Source organism: Musa acuminata, chromosome BXJ1-1, assembly GCF_036884655.1.
Source record: "Musa acuminata AAA Group cultivar baxijiao chromosome BXJ1-1, Cavendish_Baxijiao_AAA, whole genome shotgun sequence".
In the NCBI taxonomy this organism is placed as follows: Eukaryota; Viridiplantae; Streptophyta; class Magnoliopsida; order Zingiberales; family Musaceae; genus Musa; species Musa acuminata.
Genome location: NC_088327.1, coordinates 15,415,296 through 15,442,001, shown reverse-complemented (window position 1 = coordinate 15,442,001; position 26,706 = coordinate 15,415,296). Strand labels below are relative to the sequence as shown.

General features: G+C 36.2%; 2 protein-coding genes across 8 annotated transcripts; one reads left to right on the top strand and one right to left on the bottom strand.

The window, feature by feature from the left end:
- Positions 1 to 12,200: 12,200 nt before the first annotated feature.
- LOC135676081 (F-box/WD-40 repeat-containing protein At5g21040-like) lies at positions 12,201 to 14,397 on the top strand. The gene has a single exon (XM_065186889.1). The coding sequence runs from the start codon at positions 12,612 to 12,614 to the stop codon at positions 14,286 to 14,288; it is 1,677 nt and encodes a 558-aa protein (XP_065042961.1). The 5' UTR covers positions 12,201 to 12,611; the 3' UTR covers positions 14,289 to 14,397.
- Positions 14,398 to 15,085: 688 nt separating this feature from the next.
- Positions 15,086 to 26,592, bottom strand: LOC135580785 (uncharacterized). 7 transcript variants are annotated; one of them, XM_065186915.1, is made up of 10 exons: positions 26,113 to 26,589; positions 25,910 to 25,961; positions 25,427 to 25,498; positions 24,166 to 24,255; positions 22,789 to 22,831; positions 20,991 to 21,097; positions 19,657 to 19,752; positions 16,579 to 16,769; positions 16,116 to 16,182; positions 15,086 to 15,346 (listed from the first exon to the last, which is right to left on the bottom strand). In XM_065186915.1, exons 2-10 carry the CDS (start codon positions 25,946 to 25,948, stop codon positions 15,239 to 15,241), a joined length of 813 nt encoding a protein of 270 aa, XP_065042987.1. In that variant the 5' UTR covers positions 25,949 to 25,961; positions 26,113 to 26,589; the 3' UTR covers positions 15,086 to 15,238. The 7 variants fall into 7 exon arrangements, 5 of the variants coding, with proteins under 5 accessions (XP_065042987.1, XP_065042974.1, XP_065042970.1 ...); XM_065186902.1 differs by lacking the exon at positions 25,910 to 25,961 and having other exon boundaries at positions 25,427 to 25,495; positions 26,113 to 26,437; XM_065186898.1 differs by lacking the exon at positions 25,910 to 25,961 and having other exon boundaries at positions 26,113 to 26,435.
- Positions 26,593 to 26,706: the final 114 nt, after the last annotated feature.

Here is a 26,706-nt window from a genome sequence, read left to right as displayed (position 1 = left end):
CAACATAAAATTATTACTATTAACATAGGCAAGGAGCATCCTTATGGCTTCTATTCGTGCCACAGGAGTAAAGGTTTCTTCATAATCGATACCTTCTTCTCGGTTGAAACCCTTGGTTATTAATCTAGCCCTGTTTCTAACCATGATACCAAATTCATCTTGCTTGTTTCTAAAGACCCATTTAGTACCAATAACTAAATGGTCATTTGGCCTTGGAACAAGCTTTTACACCGCATTTCTTTTAAATTGATTCAACTCTTCTTGCATTGCAATAACCTATGAATCATCTTTCAAGGCCTCGTCAATGCACTTAGGTTCAATTTGAGAAAGAAAAGTGGCGTTGGCATAAAAATTTTTAAGAGAAGAATGACTTTGAACCCTTTTTGATGTGTCTTCTATGATTAGCTCCTTATGATAAGCATCTACGTACTTTCATTCCTTGGGTAAGGATTTTTTGGAAGAAGATGCATCCAAGTTGCTAGTTGGAGGAGAGGGTTCATTTAAATTCAACGCATCAAAATTAAGATCATTATCAAACTCATTTTTCTTAAATTTGAAAACTTCATTAAAGACAACGTGAATAGATTCTTCTATAACCAAAATTCTTTTGTTAAAAATATGAAATAATTTAGAAATAGAAGAATAGCCAAGAAAAATTCCTTAATCAGATTTTGCATCAAACTTTCCTAAGGCATTTTTTTTCATTTAAGATAAAACATTTACAACCGAAAATTTTAAAATATGAAACATTGGGTTTTTTGTTATTCCACAATTCATAAAAGGTTTTGGAAAGTAATGGTCTTACTAGAACCCTATTCATGACATAGCATGTCGTATTAACGACTTCGGCCCAAAAGTATTTGGGTAGGCTATGTTCATTCAACATGGTTCTTGTCATTTCTTGTAAATTTATATTTTTTCTTTCTACTACTCTATTTTGTTGAAGATTTCTTGGAGTAGATAAATTATGGTTGTATCTATTAGATTCACAAAAATTTTAGAAATCACGGTTTTGAAATTCACCACCGTGATCACTCCGAATTAATGAAATCATAAAGCCTTTTTCATTTTGAACAAGTTTACAAAACTTAGAAAAATACCTAAAGCAATCACTTTTGTGTGCCAAGAAGTATGTCCAAGTGTATCTACTATAATTGTCTACAATGACAAAGGCGTATTTGCTACCTCCTAGGCTTGATGCAACAATTGGTCCAAACAAATCCATATGGATCAATTGCAATGGTCTAGATGTTCTTATTTGATTCATTAGTTTGAAACTATCTTTTATTTATTTTCCTAGTTGACATGCATCACACACATTGTCTTTGACAAACTTAATGCTAGGAATACCTCTAAAAAGTTCTTTAGATGAGATTTGAGATATTAGTTTCATGGTAGTATGATATAATCTCCTATGCCAAAGCTAAACATCGTCATTCAAAACTGAAAAACATATTTTATTATAAAGATCATCAATGTCGATAGTATATATATTATTTTATTTTAGGGCAATCATAGATGTGTTTTGGTATGGTTTTTCAATAATGCAAGCATTGGATTCAAATCTAATGATGCATCCTTTATCAGGCAATTGACTAATGCTCAAAAGATTATTCTTTAAGCCATCAACCAACAATACATCTTTAATCAAAAAATTGAATGTGTTACCTATGGTTCCTTTGCCAATGATTTTACCCTTGTTGTTATCTCCGAAGGTGACATACCCTTCGTCTATGCTAGTGAGCTTAGAGAATTAAGATGAATCTCCGGTCATGTGCCTTGAGCATCCACTATCAAGGTACCATCTGTTGCTCCTAGCTTGTGATGGTAAACATTTCTACAAAAGAGGGTGATTTTTAGGTAGCCATTTGACCTTAGGTATCTCAAAAATCGATCTACTCAATTTATCGTTTTGCATAGAGTTTTTTATGGTTCCTTTAGGAACCCAAATCAATTTGTGTGAACTATATCTCTTAAGTAGACATTTATAAACAACATGTCCAAGTTTGTAACAAAATTTACATTTGATGTGGGGTGATACATGCAAGGTAGGGCCTTTAACAAAGGTGGTTAGATTTTGGCAAAAGCTACTCACAAATCTGATTCCGCCTTTTCTATTAACATAACCCTTATTGGCAAAGATTATGTTCAAGGACTTGCTACCAACCTCAAACTTTTCTAAGGTTTCTTTGAGTAGCATGTTTTCCTTTTTAAGTATTTCTAATTCATGGCACTTTGTACAATGAGCTAAACTATCATAATGCTTAATTTTTAGTCTATCAAAATCACTAACAAGAGAAGCATGCTCCTTTTTTAATACTTTATATTTTTTACTAACTAATTTATATTCATCAAATAAATCATGAAAAGCACGTAAAAGCTCATCAAAAGATAAATTTACATCTAATGAACTACTTACCTCATCTCCAAAAGCCATTAGTGCATAGTGAGCAACTTGCTCAGTGTTGGTTGGCTCCTCTTTTTCGGATGCACTTGAATCATACCAAGTTGCTTTAAAAGTCTTCTTCTTCTTTGGTTGCTTCTTCTTTGCTTGAAGATATTCGCTTTTGAAATGTCTCAGCTTCTTACATTCATAGCATATAACTTGTTCTTACTTGGGTTCAAATTTATTTTTAGAGTCGTTTTTAAATTTATTTCTTTTTATGAATTTTTTGAACTTTCTTATCAAAGAGTGTCAAGTCATCATCATAGTCCTCATCACTTGAATTTTCTTTCAAGTGGTCTTCTTGAATTCTTAGTATCATATCCTTCGTGTTCTTTGGAAGGTTGTTCTCAAACTCTTCATGAGCGTTGCAAGTCATCTCATAGGTCATTAGTGACACAATAAGTTCTTCGAGAGAAAAGTTGTTTAAATCCTTGGCATCTTGAATGACCATTACTTTAGGGTCCCAACTCTTTGGAAGGGATCTCAAGATTTTATTAATAAGTTTGAAATTAGAAAAACTTTTACCAAGTCCTTTTAGACCATTGACGACATCCGTAAATCGAGTGTATATGTCTCCAATGGTCTCATTTGGTTTTATTCAAAATAACTCATAAGTATGGACTAAAAGATTAATTTTCGACTCCTTTACTCTACTAGTGCCTTCGTGAGTAACTTCAAGTGTGTGTCGAATATCAAAAGTCATTTTACAAATGGATACTCGATTAAACTCGTTTTTATCCAAGGCACAAAACAAGGCATTCATAGCCTTGGCATTTAAAGTGAAAGTCTTCTTCTCTAACTCATTCTAATCATTCATTGGAAGAGAAGACTTTTGAAACCTATTTTCTACAATATTTCATAATTCAAAATCTATAGAAATTAGAAAATTCCTTATTTTAGTCTTTTAATAGGTGTAATATTTTCCATTGAATATAGGTGGACGTGTAATTGAGTGACCCTCTTGGTTGCCGGCAAATGTCATCTCTCTTGGGTTTCAAACCAAATGAGAGTGATCGGGCTCTGATACCAATTGTTAGGATCAAGAGCGGCACTAAGAGGGGGGTGGGGGTGAATTAGTGCAGCGAAAAAATCGTTGATTTTGAAAAAATATTTGTTTCGATTAAATCTGTTTCGGAAAGATATTAAACTTGAAGGCGTTCGTAAGAGTGTAAAGAGAAAGTTAAGGAAGATCGCAGCAATGAAAATTGCTCAAATAGAAATGCAAATCAGAATTTAGAGTGGTTTGATCGTTGTGACCTATATCCACTTCTGATTCCTCCTCCATCATGGTCTCCGACGTCCACTAATGGACTTCCTTCAAAAGGCGAAGACCAACCACCTTTTACAGCTCTTTCTCCTTTTGTCGAGTTCAGGAGATAACCCTTCAAGCCTCACTCCTCTTTGTTGGATGGTTACAAAGCTAAGAGAGGGAGGGGAGGACTCTTCTCACTTTTATAATAGTTTAACACCCTAAGAATTCAAAATTATGTTAACACTTTCGTATCCTTTCATGCAGAAAATGATGGGGTATTTATAGGCCTCAATGGCTTCAGAATTGGAGCCAAAAAATGTCACATCCTTGGATTTCGGGGTACTAGTTGTACCACCACCATTACTGGGCGGTACTACCGCTTGACACTCTGACACTAGGCGGTACCATCGACCAGTCTGGGTGGTATGATCGCCTAACAGAGCTCGGAGATCGAGCTCTGGTGGTACCACCGCTTGACAGGGGCGGTACCACCGCTGGCAGCATTAACTGTCAGTCGTACCACCACCCAGTCTGGCCGGTATCACCGCCCATAAAACCTGAGAGATCGAGTCCCAGGCGGTGCCACCGCCGGTTGTGGTTTCAAGTGCTGAATGGGTTGTTTCAAACCAACCCAATTCAACCCTGTTAAGGGCCCAGTTGGCCCATGACTGAGTTAGTGGGATTACTTTTCGATCCTAACTTAACTAATGTTCTAACTATGATTAAGGCAAGCAATTAGTCTGGTATGTCAATTTTTCTTTCGATGAACTTCCGGTGAACTTTTCAGCAAGTCTTCCAGCGAGCTTCCAACGAACTCCTCGATGAGTCTTCAGGCGAACTCTTGACGAACTCTCGGTGACCTTCTGATGAACTCTCAGCGATCTTCCGACAAGCTCTCGGCTATCTTCCGACATGCTTCTAGCGAACTTCTGGACACACTTCCGGTACATCATCCGAATATTCGACTCCGACCCTTCATCTGCTTTATGCCTTACTGCTATCGTAGTTAATCATGTACACTTATTTCAACATATAGATTAGGTCAAATAATTTACCAATTGATTACATCATCAAAATCCGAGATTCAACAAGAAGAATCAATATTGGGCTGGAGTGGAACATGTTAGAAGATTGAACGTCAAGCCGGAGGATCGGTCGACGTGTCGATAGAAGGCTTCGTGCCATGAGTTTGGGCATCAGGCCTAGAAGAGCGGACATTATGCTAAGGAGATCGGAGTTCCAGAAGTCCACATGTCGATCAGGAAAAAAGCCACAAAAGAGGATGGTGCACTGAAGAATTGGACGAAGCACGGTTGAACCAATGACATGTCGGACAACATATGGTTAATGCTTTGTAATAACTATATAGATCGAAGTAGTTTTAGTTCTAATTGAATTGGTTTAGAATATAATTAGGTCAACTCAAATAGGAGCCAACTAGGCTCGAATTAAGGCTATTTTGGGCCAAGAGAAAGGCACATTCAATGACCCAAAAGTTGGGTCAAGCGGTGGCACCTCCAAAGGCTCAGTCTTCGAGACATAGTCTCCAAGACTATGTCGGACGATAGTACCGCTAGACTGAGCGATGGTACCGCCTAGTGTCAAGTAGTGGTATCGCTAGTCTAGGCGATGGTATCGCCCATACATAGTCTCCCAGGTGGTGGTACTGTCAGATTGGGCGGTGGTACCGCCCAGTGTTAGTGCTATAGGCGGTGGTACCACCAGGACCTAGGAAATCCGGGATGCGACCTTTTTTTGCTTCAATTTTGAAGCCATTTTGGGTTTATAAATATCCCAACTATTCTTGCATAAAGCTGCAAGAATTGAGCACAAAATTGAGTTGAAAATAGGGAAAATGATACTTGAAAAAAATTGGAAAACTTTCTTAAGATTTAGGATCACTTCTTCCCAATATTTAGAAGTTAATCTAAAGGGAGAAGTGAGTGAGGTCTAAGAAAGAGAAGATTATAAGGGTTATTTCCTAAACTAGTAAAAAGGAAAAATAGTGTAAAAGGGTAGTTGATCTTCGCCCATTGAAGGAAGATTGTTAATGGATGCTAGTAGCCTCGATAGAAGAGGAATCGAGAGTGGATGTAGGTCACGACGATCGAACCACTATAAAATTATGATTTGCATTTACTTTAAGCTTTTCAGTTTAATTGTAAACTTAATTCTTACTTTGACTATGCTTCCGTATGTTTTCATGTTAAGCATCTTGACGATATCGAGTTTTATCGTACGAAGTTTTCTGAAATTGATTAAATTTATCATTTTTATCTACTGCATTAATTCACCCCCTCCCCTAGTGTTGACTCGATCCTAACTATTGGTGTCAGAGCTATATTTTTTTCTCGTTTGGTTTAACAACCAAGACAAATGACTCTTTTCGGCTTTCAAGAGGGTACTCTATCATTCGTCCTCCTATATTCAATGGGACGGACGATACATATTGAAAAACTCAAATGAGAGTTTTCATGCTTTCTTTATATTTAAATTTATGGAATATCATTGAAAACATATTTCAAAAGTCTTCTCTTCCAACGAATGAGTGGAATGATTTGGAGAAGAAGACTTTCTCTTTTAATGCCAAAGCTATCAATGCTTAGTTTTGTGCTTTGGATAAAAATAAAGTCAATCGAGTTTTTATTTATGAAATGACATATGATATTTAACACACTCTTGAAATTACACACGAAGGTACTAGTAGAGTTAAAGATTCAAAAATTAATCTTTTAATGCATGATTTTGAATTATTTCGAATGAGGCCAATCGAAACTATCATTGATATGTACACCCGTTTTACGGATGTCATCAATAGTTTAAAAGCTCTTGGTAAAAGTTTTTCGAATCTTGAACTTGTGAATAAAGTTTTATGTTCTCTTCCAAAAAATTGGGATCCTAAAGTAACGGATATTCAATAATCAAAGAAATTGAATCATTTTCTGATTGAAGAACTTATTGGGTCTTTGATGATATATGAAATGACATGCAAGGCATATAATGAACTTGATGAACATGAGAATAACCATCTAAAGAACAAGAATGATTTGACACTTCGAACAATAGAATATCACTTAGTGATAACTCAAGTGATGATGATGATGATCTTGAACTTCTCACAATAAAACTTAAAGAATTCTTAAAATAATAATCAAAGAATAAAAATTAACTTAAAAAAAAGAAGCTGCCAAAGAAGAAGAAAATATTCAAGGTGGTTTGGGATGAATCAAGCTCATCTGAAGACAATAAGTAAATCAACAAAGACAAGGTGACAAACTACACCTTAATAATTTTCGACGATGAGGTAACCAAAACCTCCTTAGTTTACTATGAAATTACTAAATTAGTATATAAAATGCAAAAAAATAAATAACAATGAATCATGCTTTTCTTTTTAGTGTTTTTAAAAAATTAAAAAAATTGATCATGACAATTGCATTTCTTTATGACAAAGGAACATTTAAATCTAATGCTTGTACATCTAATGAGATTAATCCTATGTATATTTTAAGAAGCAATAATGTGTATCTTAATTATATCTGTATTGTTTTTCGATTTTAAATGATGATGCATGGTTTTTGTATGGAAGACTAGAGCATGAAATTAATTACAATTTGGAGCTAAAAAAATTTAGCTACTTTTAATCTTATAGGAATCAATCTACGTTACTTTCAATCAATTTTTCGAATGAAAGAAAAGTGATTTTGATGATGATTTTAGATTTGATAATTTATGTTCATGCTTATCCAAACACTTGATTTATTTGTATTTATGACATGAGATGTATTTTATATGAATCATTTTGTTCTCATATGATTCTATCTTCTAAGAGGTGATTTATCTAAATGAATCTTGATTCTCGACGTTAATGATTTAAGGTTTATTTTATGTGAATCAATCTCTTATTTGATCTCCTAAGATTTCTTTTTTATTATTTAAAAAGAGATTTGTCAAGATGAATCAATCTCTAATTGATCTTTCTTGATCTTTTATATTAATATATTTCATGTCAAGATTTGCTTAGAGCATTGATGTAAGAAGGAAATGAATTGCACTATTATAAAATTCCCCTCTTCTTCTTTCTTATTTACGATGAAAAATGGGAGAAAGAAAATCGCTAGCATCTCAAGAGATTGATAAATATATTTATGTCATTTTGAATCTTCTGAAAATGATTTTGATGATTTAATGATTTGAATTTGGATGAGTTTCATCTAATCATGATTTTCATCTTGATTTCTCGATATTTATAACTTGAGATTTATTCTATATGAATCGAGATTTTTTATCCTCTATGTATCTTTTTGCTATCTACTATTCAAATGAATCATGATTTGTATCATTGCTATGTTTCTTCTTGTCATTTACTAAAGAGAAAAATTTTATAAATGAATCATGATTTTTTGAAATTATAATCTTGTATGATTCATAATGAATTGGGAGATATTATACATAAATTGAGATCCTTTATGTGTTCTATATTATGATCTTGAATTCTCGATATTAAATACTCGAGATTTTTTTTAATCAAGATCTTTAATCTCCTATGATTTCTTTTTATTATTTACTAAAAAAGAAATTATCGATATGAATCATGGTTTCTCTTACTTTCTCGGAATTATAACTTGAAAATTTTTGTTATGAGTCAAGATCATTTACTATGATTCTTCTTTTTACTATTTGAGTCATCCAAAAAGAATCATAATTTTTCTCTTGATTTTTTAATATTCACAATTTGAAATTTGGTTCATGACTCCCTTATATTCATGAAGTATATATCTCATCACATAATTAATTTTTTTTAATATTATTCATGTGATGATATAAAATTATACATAAAATACTCATGATATTATGTTGATGTATACAAATGAAAAGTTATGATCATGCATGATATGATGTAATATAATTTGACATTTTGATACCATCTTGATTTGAAATATTTATGATTTGGAATGATGCATGCAATACTTATGATTTTTTGATGTGAAATTCATCAACTATGATTTTCTAAAATGATACCTTATTTCAATATGTCATATTGAAATAAGATTGATACTTTATCCTTATCATGATTTGGAAATTGATGTAAAAGGAAAAGAATTATAAAATTATATTCTTCCCTTTTTTTTTATAATGACAAAGGGGGAGATAAAATTGCTAGCTTGCATGTTCTAAAATATTATAAAATTTACTAGCTTGCATATTAAAAAATGATATAAAACTTATTAAATTTGCTAGCTTGCACATTGCAAAAGGCAGTAAAACTTGCTAGTTTGCACATAGCAAAGAAAAGCAAACTTGCTAGCTTGCTCATTATAAGAAGATGCAAAAACATGCTATCTTGCACTTCTCAAAAGAGAAGAAAGAACTTATTGGCTTGCATATTCTAAAGTGATGAAAATTTTGCTAAATAGCTAAGCTTTTATATCTCTAAAACTTGATAGTTGCACTTCTCTTTTTTATTGATGTCAAAGGGGAGAAGATATGATGAATTCAAAAGTTCTATTAATATAATATTGATAGGGAGAGTTTAGTTAAACTTCATCATCAATTGATTATCATCATTAAAAAGGGAGAGATTGTTGAATCTCGGATTTTGATGATAAAATCAATTAATGTGTTTGTGATCTAATCTGTGTTTTAAGTGACGCGGGACTAGCTTCGATCAAGAAATATAATTAAAGCAAGAAGAATCAATGTTGGGTCGAAGTAGAATATATTATAAGATTGGACATCGAGCCCGATGATCGGTCGACATGTCAGTAGAAGGCTTCGTGTCATGAGTTCAGGCATCGGGCCTAAAAGAGCGAACATTACACCAAGGAGATCGAAGTTGCGGAAGTCAACATGCCGATTGGGCAAAAGGCTGTAAAAGATGATAATGCACCGAAGAATTGGACGAAACACCGATGAACTAATGACATACCAGACAATATGTGGTTAATGCTTTGTAATAACTGTCTAGATCGAAGTAGTTTTATTTCTAATTGAGTTGGTTTAGAATATAATTAGGTCAACTCAATTAGGGACCAACTAGGCCTAAATTGGGGCTATATTAGACCAAGAGAAATGCTCATTCAATGACCCAAAAGTTAGGTCAGGCGATGGCATCGCCAAAGGCTCAGTCTCCGAGATACAATTTCTAAAACTGTGTCAAGCGGTAGTACTGCCAAACTGGACGGTGGTACCGCCCAATGTCAGGCGATGATATCGCTAGTCTGGGAAATGGTACCACTCAGACACAATCTCCCAAACTGTGAAACCGTCCAATGTTAGTGCTGCACGCGGTGGTACCATCCAACACAAGCGGTGGTACCACCAAGACTTGGGAAACCTAGGATGAGATATTTTTTTACTCTAATTTTGAAGCCATTTGGGGTTTATAAATACCCCAACTGTTCTTGTATGGAGCTACAAGAATTGAGCATGAAATTGAGTTGAAAAAAGGGGAAAGAATACTTGAAAAAATTTGAAAAACTTTCTTAGGATTTAGGATCACTTCTTCCTAGTATTTAGAAGTTCGTCTAAAGATAAAAGTGAAGTCTAAGAAAGAGAGGCTTGTAAGGGTTGTCTCCTAAACTCATAAAAATGAGAAGAGTGTAAAATGGTAGTTGATCTTCGCCCATTGAAAAAAGATCGTTAGTGGATGTCGATGGTCTTGACAGAAGAGAAATCGGGAGTGGATGTAGGTCACAACGACCGAACCACTATAAAAATACAGTTTATATTTACTTTAAGCCTTTTATTTTAATTGTAAACTGATTTTTTACTTTCACCATGCTTCCGTACATTTTCATTGTACTTCATCATATGAAGTTTTTCAAAATTGATTAAATTTATCCATTAGGAGTAATTATTACTATATCTCTTATAAGAGTAGTGTTAGTATGAGTAAGTGGCTTAGTGGTAGACTTGATCTACTCTACGAATCAACAATTTCAATTCTTAGTTTTGTGAAACAAAACCAAACCGTATAAGATCATTATAGAATCATCAATTTTTTTATTTTTAATTTAAAATAACTATAAAATAAAAATTATATAATATATACATATATATATATATATATATATATATAGTTATATATTTAAAACACGAACCTTCAATTTGAATATCCTTGGTTTCGATTCTCAAAAATTAAAAATCATAATTGAACCATTCAAGCATCAAGGCCTAGTTGATTCTGAAAAATAAAAAATTTTATTTTGGTTTAGAATCGATGAACCGTTAGATGACATGTTCACTTCAGCCCATGTCCGATTCTTCCTGCTTTAATCGAATTACCTTTCATGATCGAAATTAATCATGCATCACTCAAAAAATATATTAGATCATAACTTCATCAATTGATTTCATCATCAAAATTCAAGATTCATAAATATCTAAACAAATCATGATTGTTAGAAGTACTATGCGAATAGTATTGATAATTTTAGACATCGAATGACTTGAAATAGTAATTTTTTTCTCTTCTCATGATTTCTAACCCTACTCCACCCATAGGCAGCAATGGAATTTTATATTTTTTTATAAAAACTAAAATAAATAGATTAAAAAAATTAGACAATAGGCTATTGGACTTTTATATTTTTAAACACCAAGTTGATGCCATCAAAATCAAATTTGCACTTTTCCGGCAACCTACTTGCCATTTTAGTTGCATACACAATAGTCTACTCAAAGCTGCAACCCGACACATTTGATGATGATGAGAAGATGAGACTAACTTAAGTGTCGGAAGCAATGGTATTATTCCACTTCGATCTACGATCACATCTCATATCTCATTAATTTGTTGCGGTATGTTTTCTATAAAAGACTTCACCTATTCGAGTCGGTATTGAGTTATTGGTTGAGTGCCAAAAAATGTTCACAAACGTTATAAGAACTTCAATTTTATTTTATGAGTTTAGGATGATAAAAAGGAAAATATGTTATAAAAAATATATATTTCATATTGTAGTTATGTTGACATGGCATGTCCAAATAAATACCGATTAGATTTCATATGTCGAGTATCGATTAATAAAAAATAATGATCGTATCACTTAATATTATAATGATTTAGTTAAGAATTCTATGAGAAACATATTCTTTTTATGATAAAGGTATTTTAATCTAAAAAACTTCATGAGAAATGACCTATCAAATTATAGGTATTTATGGATAAATTTCTCACAATTTTGGGTGATACAAAGCAAACATTACAATTTAATTGGGTGATGTCTTATTCTTTTTTGTTGACAATCTTCAATAATAAATATATGATAAGATTGATCATTAAAATTAGTGAGAATTTAAACTAAATAAAGCCCAATTATGAACCGGGCCGAAATGCAGACCGGTCCGGTTCATGACGCGATCCAGCCGCAGACGCCATCGTAGACGAAACGAGAAACCGACGGCTGAGATTTCATTTTACCCTCAAGAGTAGTTGTCGGTTCGTAGTCGGCGGCGGCGGCTGAGGCTTTACGTATCGGAAGCGTTCACCACAGTAAATATGGTTCCGCCTTTGACCGTGCGGGGTCGAATCCGACCGACAAGTTCCGCTAGGGTTCTTTCCCGAGTTGGGATCGTGGCTTCGGATTTCGAGGTACCTTCCTCTCATCACTCCACGTTCCAGTTACCTGCTAGTCTGGCGCTTTCCATCCCCGTGGAACTCAGGTAGGGTTAGTTCGGAGCTTGGATCAGGGGGTAGGAGCTTCATTCTGGTTTTAGGTTGTTTCTGTTTCGATTAGGTTCACATTCGTCCTCGAGAAGGGACCTGCCGTATCCGTCTTCCTTCCTTTGGTAATTTAGGTTTTGGCTGATCAATACTCGATAAAAATGGCATCTTTGGGGATTCTACATTGGTTGTGGGCCGTAAGGGAGTCTGTTTAAGGGGAATTTAGTTCCAAGCTCGACTCTTTTATGGCCTTGGAATGGCGACCGAGAGAGGAATCTTCGCCAAAGAAGCTCGTCGCTAGTCCTTGGGACGACGAAGCCCCTTTGGCTGGCGTCACGTCCCAGGCGTCTTGTGCTGCTTCAAGACCAAAGTGCAGCAAGAAATCCAGCTCCTTGGTTACACCGAAGAAAGGTGACTCCAAGTTTGGAAGCGCAACAGCTGATAATTCGACTCCTAATGGCCAACTCCGATCCTTTACCGACCTTCCTGCGACCTTGCTCTCTGAGATTCTTCAGCGTCTCGATGCCGATGAGCTCGGCGTTGTGTCCTGCGTCTCTCCTCTGCTCAATAGCATTGCGTCTGACCATTGTGGGTGGAAGGGTTTCTATTGCGAGAGGTGGGGCTCCCCGCCGGGGGTGGACGTTCCTGCTGGACCTGGCTTTCGGGACCAGAGGTTCTGGAAGGAGTTGTTCGTGGAAAGGGAGTTCAGAAGCAAATCGTTCATGGGGAGGTTCAGCATAGATGTCCTCCATGGCCACACTGAAGCTGTTCGAGCCGTATTTCTTCTGCAGACAGCTAAACTTATCTTCACCGGAGGGTATGACTCTGTCATCCGTATGTGGGACATGGAAGAAGGCTTGTCGGTCGCAGTGTCTCGCCCTCTTGGCTGCACGATTCGAGCTATCGCAGCTGATTCGGAGCTGTTGGTAGCCGGGGGAACGGATGCATTTCTGCAGTGCTGGAGAGCAATCAAAGGGCATCCGCACCTGTTTGACATTGCCGGTTTTTCCCTGAACCACAACCCCAGCTTCCGCCTTTGGGGCCATGAAGGTCCAGTGACTTGCCTCGCATTGGATTCGACCAGAATTTATAGTGGTTCATGGGACATGAGTGTTCGTGTATGGGACCGAGCTCATTGTAAGTGCTTGAAGATATTGAGGCATGAAGATTGGGTGTGGTCTCTTGCTCCTCGACATGGCACCGTCGCTAGCACGGCTGGTAGAGATGCTTATGTTTGGGACACTGATAGTGGATGCCTGAGGACTGTTATCCATAATTCCCATGTGGGCAATGCATACTCTTTGACTCGCAGCCGTTTGGGAGATCTTCTATTTACTGGAGGAGAAGATGGTGCAATTCACATGTTCGAGATTGGTCACAACTGTAATGTTGAAGATGTCAAACCATCTGCAACTTGGGTTCCTCATACGGGCGCTGTTCATTCACTTTCTTTTGAGTTTCCATGGGTTGTGTCATCTTCAAGCGATGGTAGGGTTGCTCTGATTGATGTGAGGAAGCTGTTAAAGTCTGGTCGATCTCAGTCTCCAAGGCAGCATTCTAAGACCAGGTTCTCTGCTTCAGATGCAGTGGAAGCACCTCGAAGGATGCTACATGGCTTCGGTTGCAATCTTTTCTCTGTGGACATTGGCGCAGATAGGATCGTATGTGGTGGTGAGGAAGGCATTGTGAGGATCTGGAATTTCTCGCAGGCACTGGAGATTGCAAAGAGGGTCGAAGCCCTTAGAAGCGTGAGGCTGGAGAACCGGATGAGGCGGCGCAAGGCTCACATTAAGATGGGTGGCAATGGTGCACGGTCCGATCAGTGCTCTGTTGCAGCAAAAAGGAATCAGCTGAATGGAGAGCACACTGGCATTTGGCACAGTAAGCGTAACATGAACTCATGCGGAAAGCTCAAGGCCTAGCGACAGGAAGTTCCTCCTTGTAACTTGTTGAGTACATAATTTTGGAAGTTGTTTTAAACAATATGGTTAATCTTAATTTTAGCTGAGTACATAATGTATGTCATTTCAATTTGCATTCTTCATCATTCATTCGGGATATGCTCTATCATTTTCTTGTGGAAGTTTGTCATACTCATATCGAGTTCGTATACTTATACTTGCACATAACTTCTGTTTTATTATTTTCCTTTTTCGATTAGTTCTGGCCTCTTCTTTTCATGCTTCCTATGTCTAATTTCTCATACTTTTTAAAGTTATCTTTGCTCCTGAATTCGATCAGGAAGAGTGACTCCGTCGAGATGGGTTTGAAATTGATTTTAGAGATGACACTTGAGATGGTGAACTCTGGGGGACTAGTGCACATTGAGTGGTTGGGTCACACTTTAATCCCCTGTTATGGTTGGTTTACATGCAATTAGCATTATCTCATGCATGTGACTGTTTGGCATCTGTAACTAATTACAGAACATAATTTGTAATTAGTTCCTCATGATGACTACTAATCCAATTTACAATTTTCCATCACAAAAGTCAAAAGAGGCCTTTCATGAGGACCTCAACAGCAAACTGAACAAAAGAATCAGATTTCACTATTTGATCTCAATATTTGTGGATACAACTTCTCATTTCGTAAACCAATATGACACCAAGTAGGTTTATGTATAAAGTTAGGAACATTGGATGAGGAAAACAGCCAATATGACACTGCTAGCAGATGGCTTGCGCACTGCATTACACTGCCATTAGGTGATGGGAGGGAAAACAACGTGACAGTTCCTCTTTGTTATTTCTAATCATGGTGTTTTTCACAAAATAGAACAGGTCTTTTTCCACCTCAAACAACAGGTGATAAAGTGACCAAAATGAACTGAGATAAAGACTGATACATTACTTGATGAGCACAAGAATCCCTAACTTCCGATAATATGATCGAGTCCACCCTGAAGATTGGCTACCCGATTTATGCCACCAACATTGTGTAGTAGCTGCTGCAGCCAGTGCCGAGTTGTAGGATCATCCTGCAGAAAAATTCAAACCAGGCAATGTTGCTTTGATACTACTTTCATTTGGGTTGAAATGCAAATTGATGGAAAATTTTAAAAACCAACATGATGTTTTAAGGAATGAAAAAGTATGGTGCTGTAGACTGTAGAGTAGGAACCATATAATTAGAGAGCTAACCAGATAAGAAAAGGAATCAAATACACAAAGCTCATATGCAACAAACATAGTCTGCATTACAGGTTCTATATTTTGAGTAAAAGGTAAAACTTGATCACATCAAGGTTTGCATTTCGTGTAATGGACACTCGTTATGGGGGTATACCGAGTTTCAAAGAAAATCTAAAAAAATGAATGAAAAGCACAAAAAAAAGGAAATTGACTTGATATAAGCACTAAACCAGGTGGTACAGATCCTGTGACGAGCCTACCGAGCAATACAGGCCCTGTATCAGGCACACCATCTAGTTTACCATGGGTCCTCGATAAGCTTATCGGATTGGTAAATATTGCACATACCATACCATGTTAGACAATATTGCAAACATTCTAGTGAGGTTGAAAATGTTCAGATGAACTAGGAGAAGTTGCAATTCAATGGCATACAGTAAAAATATGATTGAAGAAATCTTCATATACACAAAAAGCTACAATGGCCAAACAACTCCAATTTTCATATACACAAAAAGCTACAATGGGCAAACAACTCCAATTTTCATATACACAGAGAGCTAGGATGGCCAAACAAGTCAGTGTAACTATGTAACATGGCAGCACCAAACTTACAATATAATTGTTAAAAGATCCGTCTTTTAGCATATTGGGAAGACAGTTGTTCAAACTTCCACATGCCCTGCAATTGTGCAAGAATATAATTAGAATGGTTTCTGGGAGGTGTCTATAAAATCATGAAGACCTTCAGTGGTCTTCAGATGCCGCCGAATATTAATGCAAGGCCAGCATGGCTTCAGCAAAACTGAGGTTTTTCTCAAGCATTCCATCAGAATGAATTTGTTAATTCACAGGTCTTATTTTGTATTAGACTCATGAAAGTTATATATCCTGTGTTTTATTTTAGACAAAATATAGGATGGATATGGAACTCTGGATCTGCATTAGCACATCTCTACAACAAGATGCTTCAGACCCTTATTTAAAAAGATGTTAGCATTTATATGTCGAGATATCAAATTTGGACATCGAAACCCCCTTTTCCTACAAAATAAATATAAGTCTATGAAATGCATACCTTGGGTGCTCCGAAAGCCTTAAGTAACAACGAATTATATGCTTCAGCAGTCTCGCAGATGGCTGTTCAGCAAGTGATGTGACCATGGATCCAAGCACTTGACCTACAGCATAAAAACGTTCTGCGGTAGCACAAATGTACCGAAGCCCAACATCATCCAACAATATCTTTTGAACAATAAAGGTCGCAACCTACAAAGATCAAGCTGATAAACTTGCATGAAAAATTGAATAATTATTTCACTTATAAGAACATATTACAAGTTGCCAACTGCTTATTGAGAATCTTGCAACTAAAACTGAAAAATATAAATAATATCAAGCAAAAACCATTAGGTAAACATGTCCCTGGACAAAGCCGTATATGTACTACAGAAACCAGCTGATCAGATTGCCAAGCACATGCCTGACTACACCTTTCCATGCTAGTATGGTGTCAACATTTTGTTAATGATGATTTTATATTATGACCCTGATAACTTAAGACATGTCGGATAGATGTAATAAATATGCTGTACTCCATATATTTCAACTGCCAAAAACGTGTATACTCTAAACTATTTGGCTTATCAGTTCATTTTTTCCATCTTTGCCAAGATCGTTTAGGTGGCCTCCCTTATCGCTCAGTAGGTGATATGCCTGGTGAAATTAGTGATCTAACTCCTGAAATCTACTCCTACCCTTAAAAAGGAAAAAGGAGTTTTTATTGTTTTTGCAAAGGCAGGATTCAAACCCAAGACCTTGCGATAAACTATCAAAAAAAGAAAGTAACAACTATTTTTGCTAGGGACTTGCTACACTCTTTAAAAAATCCACAAGATCTAGGTTTCAGTAAAACCAAGCCATTTTAAAACATGAAAGAAAAATTGTTTGTTCTTATTTTCTTTGAAATTAACATCCTCTTCCAACACGTAGAAAAAATATAAATCAATCAATCAAATTATGATGAGCTTCATAATTATAAGAAAATAATTGACACTCAAGCTCCTATAAGCATTGTACCTTTCCTACAAAATTTAATTCTTTACTTTTATTTGTGGATACATGTAACACCCAAATTTAGTCCCGCATCAAAAGTGGGCTAAGACTTAGAATGTGTATAAGGGTGAGTATACTATTGTTAACTTTAATAAACATTTTGATCAGTGGTTTGATCTTAATGAAGCTAAGAGGTCAATTATTCCATCGAGTTGGATTATGCTAATTGGTATCAAATCTGACTTAATATGGAGGCATGGTGAGGGACTCGAGTAGGAAACGACTACCCATGGGCAAAGTTAAAGCGTACATCATGATGTGGAGTCACCATTGGGTTACGTCTTACGTGCACTATACTAAGGTCAGATTTTGTGCTATGTTGGGCCTTGGCGAGAACGTCAAGCACGTAAGTTGGGAGATTGTAACACCCTAGTTTATTCCCACATCAAAAGTAGGTTAAGATTTAAAATAATATTAAAGGGTTTGATGGGTTTACTATTGTTAACTTTAGCTTAAGTATTTTGATCAATGGTTTGACCTCAACCAAATTAACATACAAATTATTTCATCAATTCGGATCATGACAATACAGGATTACATACATGAATCCAGCTTAGGTTTATAAAAGAATGAAAACATTTGGAAAGGGGAGTGAAAAAGCAAATGCAGACGGTAAATAGGATAGGATCAACTATGATAAAAATAAAGCATCCTAGTCAAATTGCACATGTTGTTAAGATAACAAAATGTATTCTATCACAAATCATTCTCACAAATGGAAAACGTACAACATCAAAGAATCCATAAGAGAGAATTTGTAATATGTCACTTTCTTACTATGGTTCATATTATGGGATACATACTTGTTTATATATAATTTACTTGGGCATAATCAAGGAATTCAATTTCAGGTAACAAATCCATAGAGGACCATGCTATTACGAGTCCAATCCATGCTGGTATATTGACACATGATATATTCTAGTTTGGGGGGAAGGGAGGGAAGATGGAGGAAGGAAGAAGGGACGAGTAAGAGAAGCGAAGCGAAGAAGGAGACAAAGATGTACTGGTCCAGTGGACAACACGACAAGCGACTACGAGTGGTGAGGGCTAAGCCCTTGGTACGACAACTGACTCCCGAAGAGTCACGCTGATCCCTTAGTATGACAAGTGACTCCCGAAAACTCACACATCAACGTGTAAGAATAGGCAGGAAACATATATGCAAGATACAAAAGGGGGCCAGACTACTCAAAAGAGGCAGTTTGCATCTCGGTTCATGCCCAAACCGACATTTGTAGATACTGATCAGTATGAAATGATTTCGAGTAGTTCTTCATTTCATGGTCACAATCCAATATAGGCTGGCATAAGACATTTAATTTGTTGATCTCATTCCATTAATTGTAAATAATCCACCATTATCTAGATGATTGTTTGAATTAGTGTGACAATATTTGTCACATCATCTTGAAACTACATAATTTTATTTTTCTATCCAAACATCAACTTTATAAAGTTTATATTAGATATTGGTAACAAGGTTTATCATCTCATACCAACTAGGCACATCGGTCCTTGGTCGGACCGGTGTGTAACGATCTGTACCGATACATGGTACATGTAAAGAAAATTCAAAAAGGAAGAAGAGAAAGAATCAAATGGTGGCGGAGGTAGGAAGAAGAAGGAAGAAAATGATGTCGTGCAAGAAAGGAGAAAGGAGGAAGAGGAAGGAAGAAGAGAAAGCAATGGAGGAAAAGGAGAAGGAAGAAGAGGAGGAGAAGAAGAGAATGTCACACAACAGGCGATCAACTGCGAAGAGCAACAATAGGCTCTGTGCATACAGCGAAGAGGGCTCACGTCAACAGGGCTCATGTCAAAATGGGGTGGTCCGCATACCGATTCACACTCAAACCAGTACATACTGCTTGTTTAGTACCGGTCTAGGTGAGATGGCAGTCTATGATCTGTATACACAATATGGTAACAAAAACTCATAGAGCAGATTTGATTTGTAGATTAATGAGCTAAACATAATCTCAAATTAATGATGACAATTTAACTGTTTCTACAAAGAATAACTAGTAACTCTAAAACATACCGTCTTTGAAAGTTCACTACCCATCTCCATCGTGCGCAGGCACAAAGGAATTATTTCTGTTTGAAGAAGAAAACTAATTACCTCCGTGTCATCAACCTGAAAAGGAATAAGATGGCTAACATATTGCAGTCATCAGAAGGATGGGGAAATTATCAGCTAGACAACAGATATTTCCATAAATAACCGAAATATCAATTCACATTCAAGTGATCTGCACTAGATAAGCTGTAGGCTTGCTTCAACATATGTTACAACTCTTAAATACATGAGCTCCTTAATGCAATCTTAACCATCAACATAATGCAAGGAAATATGCAGCCTTTAGATAGTGGCAGAGGGGTTTCGGTGTGTGGTCAGCATGACACACACCAGAGTGTCTCCTGTGCTGACCTCGAAAGACCAAAAATTGGCCTAGTCATGGTATAAAATAATTATCACTGACAAAGCACAGCTCAGCACAGAACTTCAACTGTGTGCTCTTTAATTCAATCCTTGAAAGTATAGAGAAAACAAAATATGCATATAGGTTTATTTACCACAAAGAAAAAACATAAAATTTCACAAAAGGTTAAATATGCAAGTCAATAATTAACAAAACTAGAAATGGCAATTGAGTAATTTACGAAGAGAACAAAAAAATTGAGGCTCCAAATGGAGCAGGATAGAGGCCATGAATAAGCTTGGCTTGTTACTGAACTTCCAAACAGGTTCCATGAACCAAACACACATCACCTCAATTTAAGGAAAAAAAATGCAGACATAAAAGAATTGTAACCACCATTTTCACTTCCGACTTTGATTATTTCAGCATTCTCTATTACTACCAATATATCAAAGGTTCGGTCAAAAACCAATGATAGGACACCAAAAGAATTCGTTTTGTGATCTAGAAGAGATTGTTGGTTTTCAGTATAAGGATAAGCTATCAAAATCAACTATCAATGCCAAGATTAGCTTAAATTCATCTTTTAATATTAATATGCTTCCACTATTTGTCTCATGCAAATATTGTGAGTCATATCATGGAAGAACAGAAAATATATGGTGAATAATTTAGCAATTATTTAAAGGAATGACCAATATACTAAGAAAAACTGACGATTACAATATAAACTCAAACTGTAAGGTTCAGATCCAGGTTTTGCAGCCTTTTTTCCTTAAAAGCATAAATGAGTTTGATTAGAAAAGGTAAACAAGTTAGTAGTACTAGTCCAATACCTACATAGGTGACAATTTTATTTCTACTTTAACATATGATTTCAAACTACTATTAGATAAATGAATAAAACAAAAAACTGTATTTGTAGATGTCGGAAAGAAACAAAAAAAGGTACCTTTACAAGGGCGCCAATAACCCCCAGGCTGGTCAATCTTAAATACTCAAATGGCTTTGTCTTACTAGTGGTATTCAAAAAGGGATACAAATACAAAGGGATGTGTGCTGCAAAAAGAGGGTAAAACCATAAGAGCTATAAAGCCAACACATAAATAGGGTGTAAACCATGATATGCAAACATGCAAGAAATTTGGAAAGGAAGTGCTAGAGCTGGTATTATAAAGTTCTATACCATTCTTTCGCCAAGATTTTGATGAAAAAAATTAAAAACATTACTCTAAAATTTGAGTTCCTATAAATAGTCAATTTTTGACTTTTGACACATCTCAATGATGGTAAAAGATCTACGTAGCCGACCCTATAAATAGTCCATTTTTATCTTTTGTCAAAGTAGCTTGATCAAGACTTGTTATGACTTGCCACCGTATATATAACTCCATCATCCTCAACTATACAACAGCCAACTAACAATTAGTGGACATGGTGATTCTAATGACTTAAACATCCTAAAATCCAATGAATGATATATTAACTTGTATGGTAATCTGGCAAAGTACACAGTCCTCTACCTCCTATTGGAGTGTCCTCTATGACTATTACAACAGAAAACAAAATCACCTGTTTCTTTCCCAGTCAATTCACACTAAATAATGAGCTCCTTTATTGTTCAATCTCACTGCAACACTTACAAACAATTAATGAAAAACATAACACTACTCGACCTTTAATTGCTTTCATAAATTCCACCTGAACATTCATGGAAATAAAGAAAAGAATCGAAGTTGAGATGAAAATTATTGCACATTTTCAAATATTTCCCACCACAATCTTTATGAGTGATATAATTTTTTTTTACTTTTCTTTGTTGGCCCAAAAAGGGAGGATTTTACATATTTCAAAGAGAAGATGTCAATTTGCACCCTGTATTTTTTAAATGATGATCCAGTTTCTCTTATAAATACCCTACATTTTTCCGAAGTAGTTACGTATCATTCCGTTGTATACTTCCTCTCAACATTAGCAATTTCGGGTACTAGTATTGGTCGGAGCTCAGACTGGCACCAAATCAATCCTCCATTGGTATTGCCAGTATAATTATGAAGTAGAAACCTTGACTGAAAACTTAAAAATATGTAATAGTGAATTGTAAGTTAATAGTGCCACTAGGACACTAGTAGCAACCAGAACCTATCGATTTTGTACATGCTATACCACATAAAAGGATAACCTGCTTGGAGTGCACATATTATGCACAATAATTGGATAATAAAGAACTAGCAAAAACCTTAAATGCATACAACCATTACTGCAGCAATATGTAACTTTTTTTTAAAAAAATGACTTAAATTAACTGCAAAATAGTGTTTAGTGTTTACAAAAGGGGGAATGGAATGCAGGTCATTAAGGGTCTGGCCAATCCAATTCAAAGATAACCTGCTAGATTTGGCATAAAAGGCTTATTAGTGAGCCAGATGTTGGAGCTTCTAGGAATCTAAGACCAGCTAACGACATTCATATTAGCTGAAAAAAACAATACATCTGACAAAATGTTTTGGATGGACCAAGGGCATTCCATCTCTTTGTTCAAAAGGTTTACGATCTGGAGAGTCTGTTTTGACCCAGATATTAGAGAATCCATTACTTTGAGCTACTCGTAACCCTTCTTGAACAGCCCACAGCTCTGCTGCATGTACTTGAGTACCACAAAGAGAGGTATTTTCTAGATGAAGACGGCAATGAATGCTCGAATGAACTAATAATCAACCCTTAAAGAAATAAACATGAAAGATAATTACCATTTAGGAAAAGAATTCGTGTGTCAGGATGTGATGCTACACACTGCATAAAGAGAAACCCCATGGCATTAAAATATTGAAACAAAGCAAGCCAAATTAAAATGACATCCATATAAGTGTCTGCAGAACCTTGAGGAACAACTTGAAATAGATAAAATTGTGAGTCACCCTTTATTTACAATAGCCAAAATGAGTTTATTGAAACGATAAAAAAATTAGCATTTATTGGAAACTGCAGACTTGTTGATATCAAGTGTCACTTTAAGAATCATGGTATCTACCAAACACTGTAAATTTATACACAAGTATTAATAAGCCATCAAACCAACTCAATGGAATCATAATTCAAGTTTTCAACATATGAAAATTAGGATCTCCATGACCAACATACAAACTCCACTCAAAAGCAACATATTCCATCCTGCAGAGATGAACTAGAAGTTGATCAATTTTGCATTCTGTTAGTTCAATGTATATTAGAACAAAAAAGAGAGACTTCCTTCCTGATTTACAAGACAGCCACTAGAATAGACCTTTAGCACAATATGGTATCTGTAGAAAAACTCGGTTTATAAGACATGAAGTTGCCATGTTCTTATACCCATTTGTCTATCCATTATGATCCAGTCAGACCATGTACATTGCAACATAGACAGACCTGAACCTATCCAAACAATAGAGTAGCTTTTAGCTTCAACTCATAAGTAACTATCCTGGTCCACATCACTAGTTGATATATCACCAAAATCTTACAGATTCAGATAATTGGTTGAAATCTAACTGGACTATTAAAGTTTCAAGTAAGATATGAGAGGATCTATACCTAGAATCTCACTTTTTAAGTCTCAATTCATTTGTTCAAAGTTTCCAATTCCCACATACTTCAATCAAATTACACAATCACTAACAGTCATGTCTAATTTATTACTTTCAGCTTGTCATTGCAAATCGAAGGATCATTTAGTTCTAAGAGATCAACAATGTCAATAACTATCTTTTTTTTCCTTTTCAACTCCATAATGATCTTTCCTTCAAGTTAACTTGGAAATGAAAGTTTAAACCAAAAGAAAAAGAAGAGGATTCTCATCACTAAGTAGCTGTAGCTCAGAAGTACAGTGTCAAAATGAGAAGACAAAACAGATGATGATGATTCATAATGAGTAAAATGTCAATTTTCACAGACCAAAAGTAGGACAATGACCAGTTGAATTTGCGCTTGACAAACAAAAATGAATAAAATGCAAGAATATAGAAGACTGGTCATCAACTTCTTAATTATTAAGAGACAAGGTAAATAACTAAAGACTAAAACCTTATAAAACAGTGAAAAGGTAATATAAGAAATAAAAAAAAAGTTCCAGTGAACTGAAGAATTACCTGAAGAAGGGCAAGAGCATTGCAGACTCTATTTGATGCACCTGGTGATAAAGTTGGAGGTGAAAGAAAAGGGTATATAGAAACTATCTCCTGCAAATATCAAATCATGAGCAGAAGTCAGAAACCTGTATATATTAACAACGTGGCTCTTTTCCAACTAGCTAGCTGCATATCTTTAGTAGCTAGTTCACCAATCACAACTTGTTGAAATAGCCAGGTACTATAATCATGGATCGCCATGCTAGACATATTGGCCCATCCTGCTTGGCAATTGTGCCACCACCACACCAGCAGTAATACACAGGCATCAACAATATATTGACTGTATGGTGTACTAATTTCTTTCCTCTTTTTATCCTTTTCTTTTTTGTGTGTATGCAACCATTGAGGGTTGTGCCTATCATGTGTTGTCTTCTAGCAACCCCTGAGTTGTACCTAATGTGCTTTCTAGTTTGTTTCTTCATCTTCTTTAATTCCTGTTGTACTTTTCCTTGTCATTTTGTACTCGTGGAATGTTTGTGTCAGAGAACATCACATATCAACAACACATACTTTGCAGGATGCCAACCTAGCAAGTAAATTTAATCCACAAAAATCCCAACTTGTAAAAGAAATGCATATTGCAGGAAGCAAAATCTAGATAAGGGACAGTAGTATCATCCAAAGCAACTTTTCCAATAGAATATACATACAAATACCAATATTATGAAATACAGTATACATCTAAATAACTACATAGCTTAGACAGTGCTTATCAACAAAAGTATATTGCACTATAGTAATCAGGAAGAGACCTTCTCTGTAACCAACAAAACAACCATTACACAGTCTATATACATCCAACACAAATAAATTGTCATCAATAGTTCAATCATTGATTGTAGAATCTTGACATTGAGATAGTGATCTCCAGTCTAGTGCAACTCTTCTTCACCATAAGTTGATCCTAAATCTGCATATTTCTCGACTGGGAATTGGACAGCTTAAAGTGGGTGAGGGGAAGAGGATGTTGACGTGGTTGATAATTATTCCACTCTGACATATCAGAAGAATCAAACACAGGTTTCAAAGCAAATGTCTATGAAAAGATCAAATGGCTTCCAGAAGCTCGTTTATGTTTTTCCTTTTCAGAAACCATTTTCATTCGGTAAACTCTTTTTGCTTCATTCACATTGATCTTGTTGTCTGCACCAAGTTTCACATATTTCTAACTAATGCATGTCAAGAATATTAAGAAAACTATATAAGCATAAAGACTAACTTGGAGGAGTGCTGCAATTGTCCCATATGCGTTCCATAACAAAGGAGCCAAATCTTGAAATATCTCTCTCTTCTGCAATGAAAATTTAGGTATTAAGTTTTTTAGAATTTTCACAATAGACAAATAATCAAAAAGAACTAGGCCGGCAGCAACAAATTTATAGATGACGAATTATTCTATGACTATTAATTATTTTAACCATCCAACCTTCATGCAACTAGCTGAATGGCCCTTGGGATTCCTGGAACATCAAACAAAACTACCCAATTCCCATCTTTGTTCAGGTCACCACCACTTCAAGATCAATCATCAAAAGAAGAAAAAAAAAAGAAAATAAGGAAAAAGAATAGAATAGTTCCTTTCCAGATCAAAAGATCCCATTGCAGTGCTCATAGGGAACTTTACCATCCACCAAAGCATACTAGTCAATTTCAAGATAGAAGCTTCAGCTAATTACAGGAACTAATCGATTAAAAATTCAACCTTTCTACCGTAGCACAAGAATATCCATCGCCACAACATCAGAGAGGGTTTCCTGTCCGAAAGAATTAACATATTACGCATCTATACCCCAACCATTACATTATCGACTAACAATCCACAGTAATTAAAATTTCCAAGACTCTCCCTGGAACATCAAGATCAAAAAAAGCAATTCGAAAGAACAGAACCCGAGAGCGTGATACCTTGGAAAGCTCCCCCAGCGCGTTCTCCCGGAGATCCGGTTCGCAGAGATCCAGCACGAGCTGCTCCGCGGACGCGATCTTGCGGTCCCTCACGGGCTGCCCGCCCCCGGCGGCGGACGACAGGGGCGGAGGGGCGGGGCCTCCGCCGAAGGCAGGGGCGAGGCAGTGCGGCTGCGGGAGGTTAGACATCGTCGGTGGCGGCGTAGCGACGAGATCGGCGACGCGAGAACGCAGCACAAGACCGTGATGGGAAGGGGAATCGATCGGCTTCTCTCGCTCGCCTCTAATTTGAATCGTGTGGGATTTCCACAGAGGAGAAGAAACGGTGCAACTTATGAAACGAACCATTGTGTTCTCCTACCTGTTCGTTGACACCCTGTGACGTACCCGCGCGATTATCCCAGATTACAGGAGGGACCCGCATAAGACGATGCCGCGTGCCTCCCGGAGCATGGGAGAGGGTAACGTTTAGGTGTGACCTCCCAGCCACGGAAAGAGTGGGCGAGGTGGTCTTCCGATGGAATGTTGATGCGTGGGTGTATTTTAGGCATTAGAGATACGGCAAAGAAAGCGGCTTTATGCTTCTGGATTAGG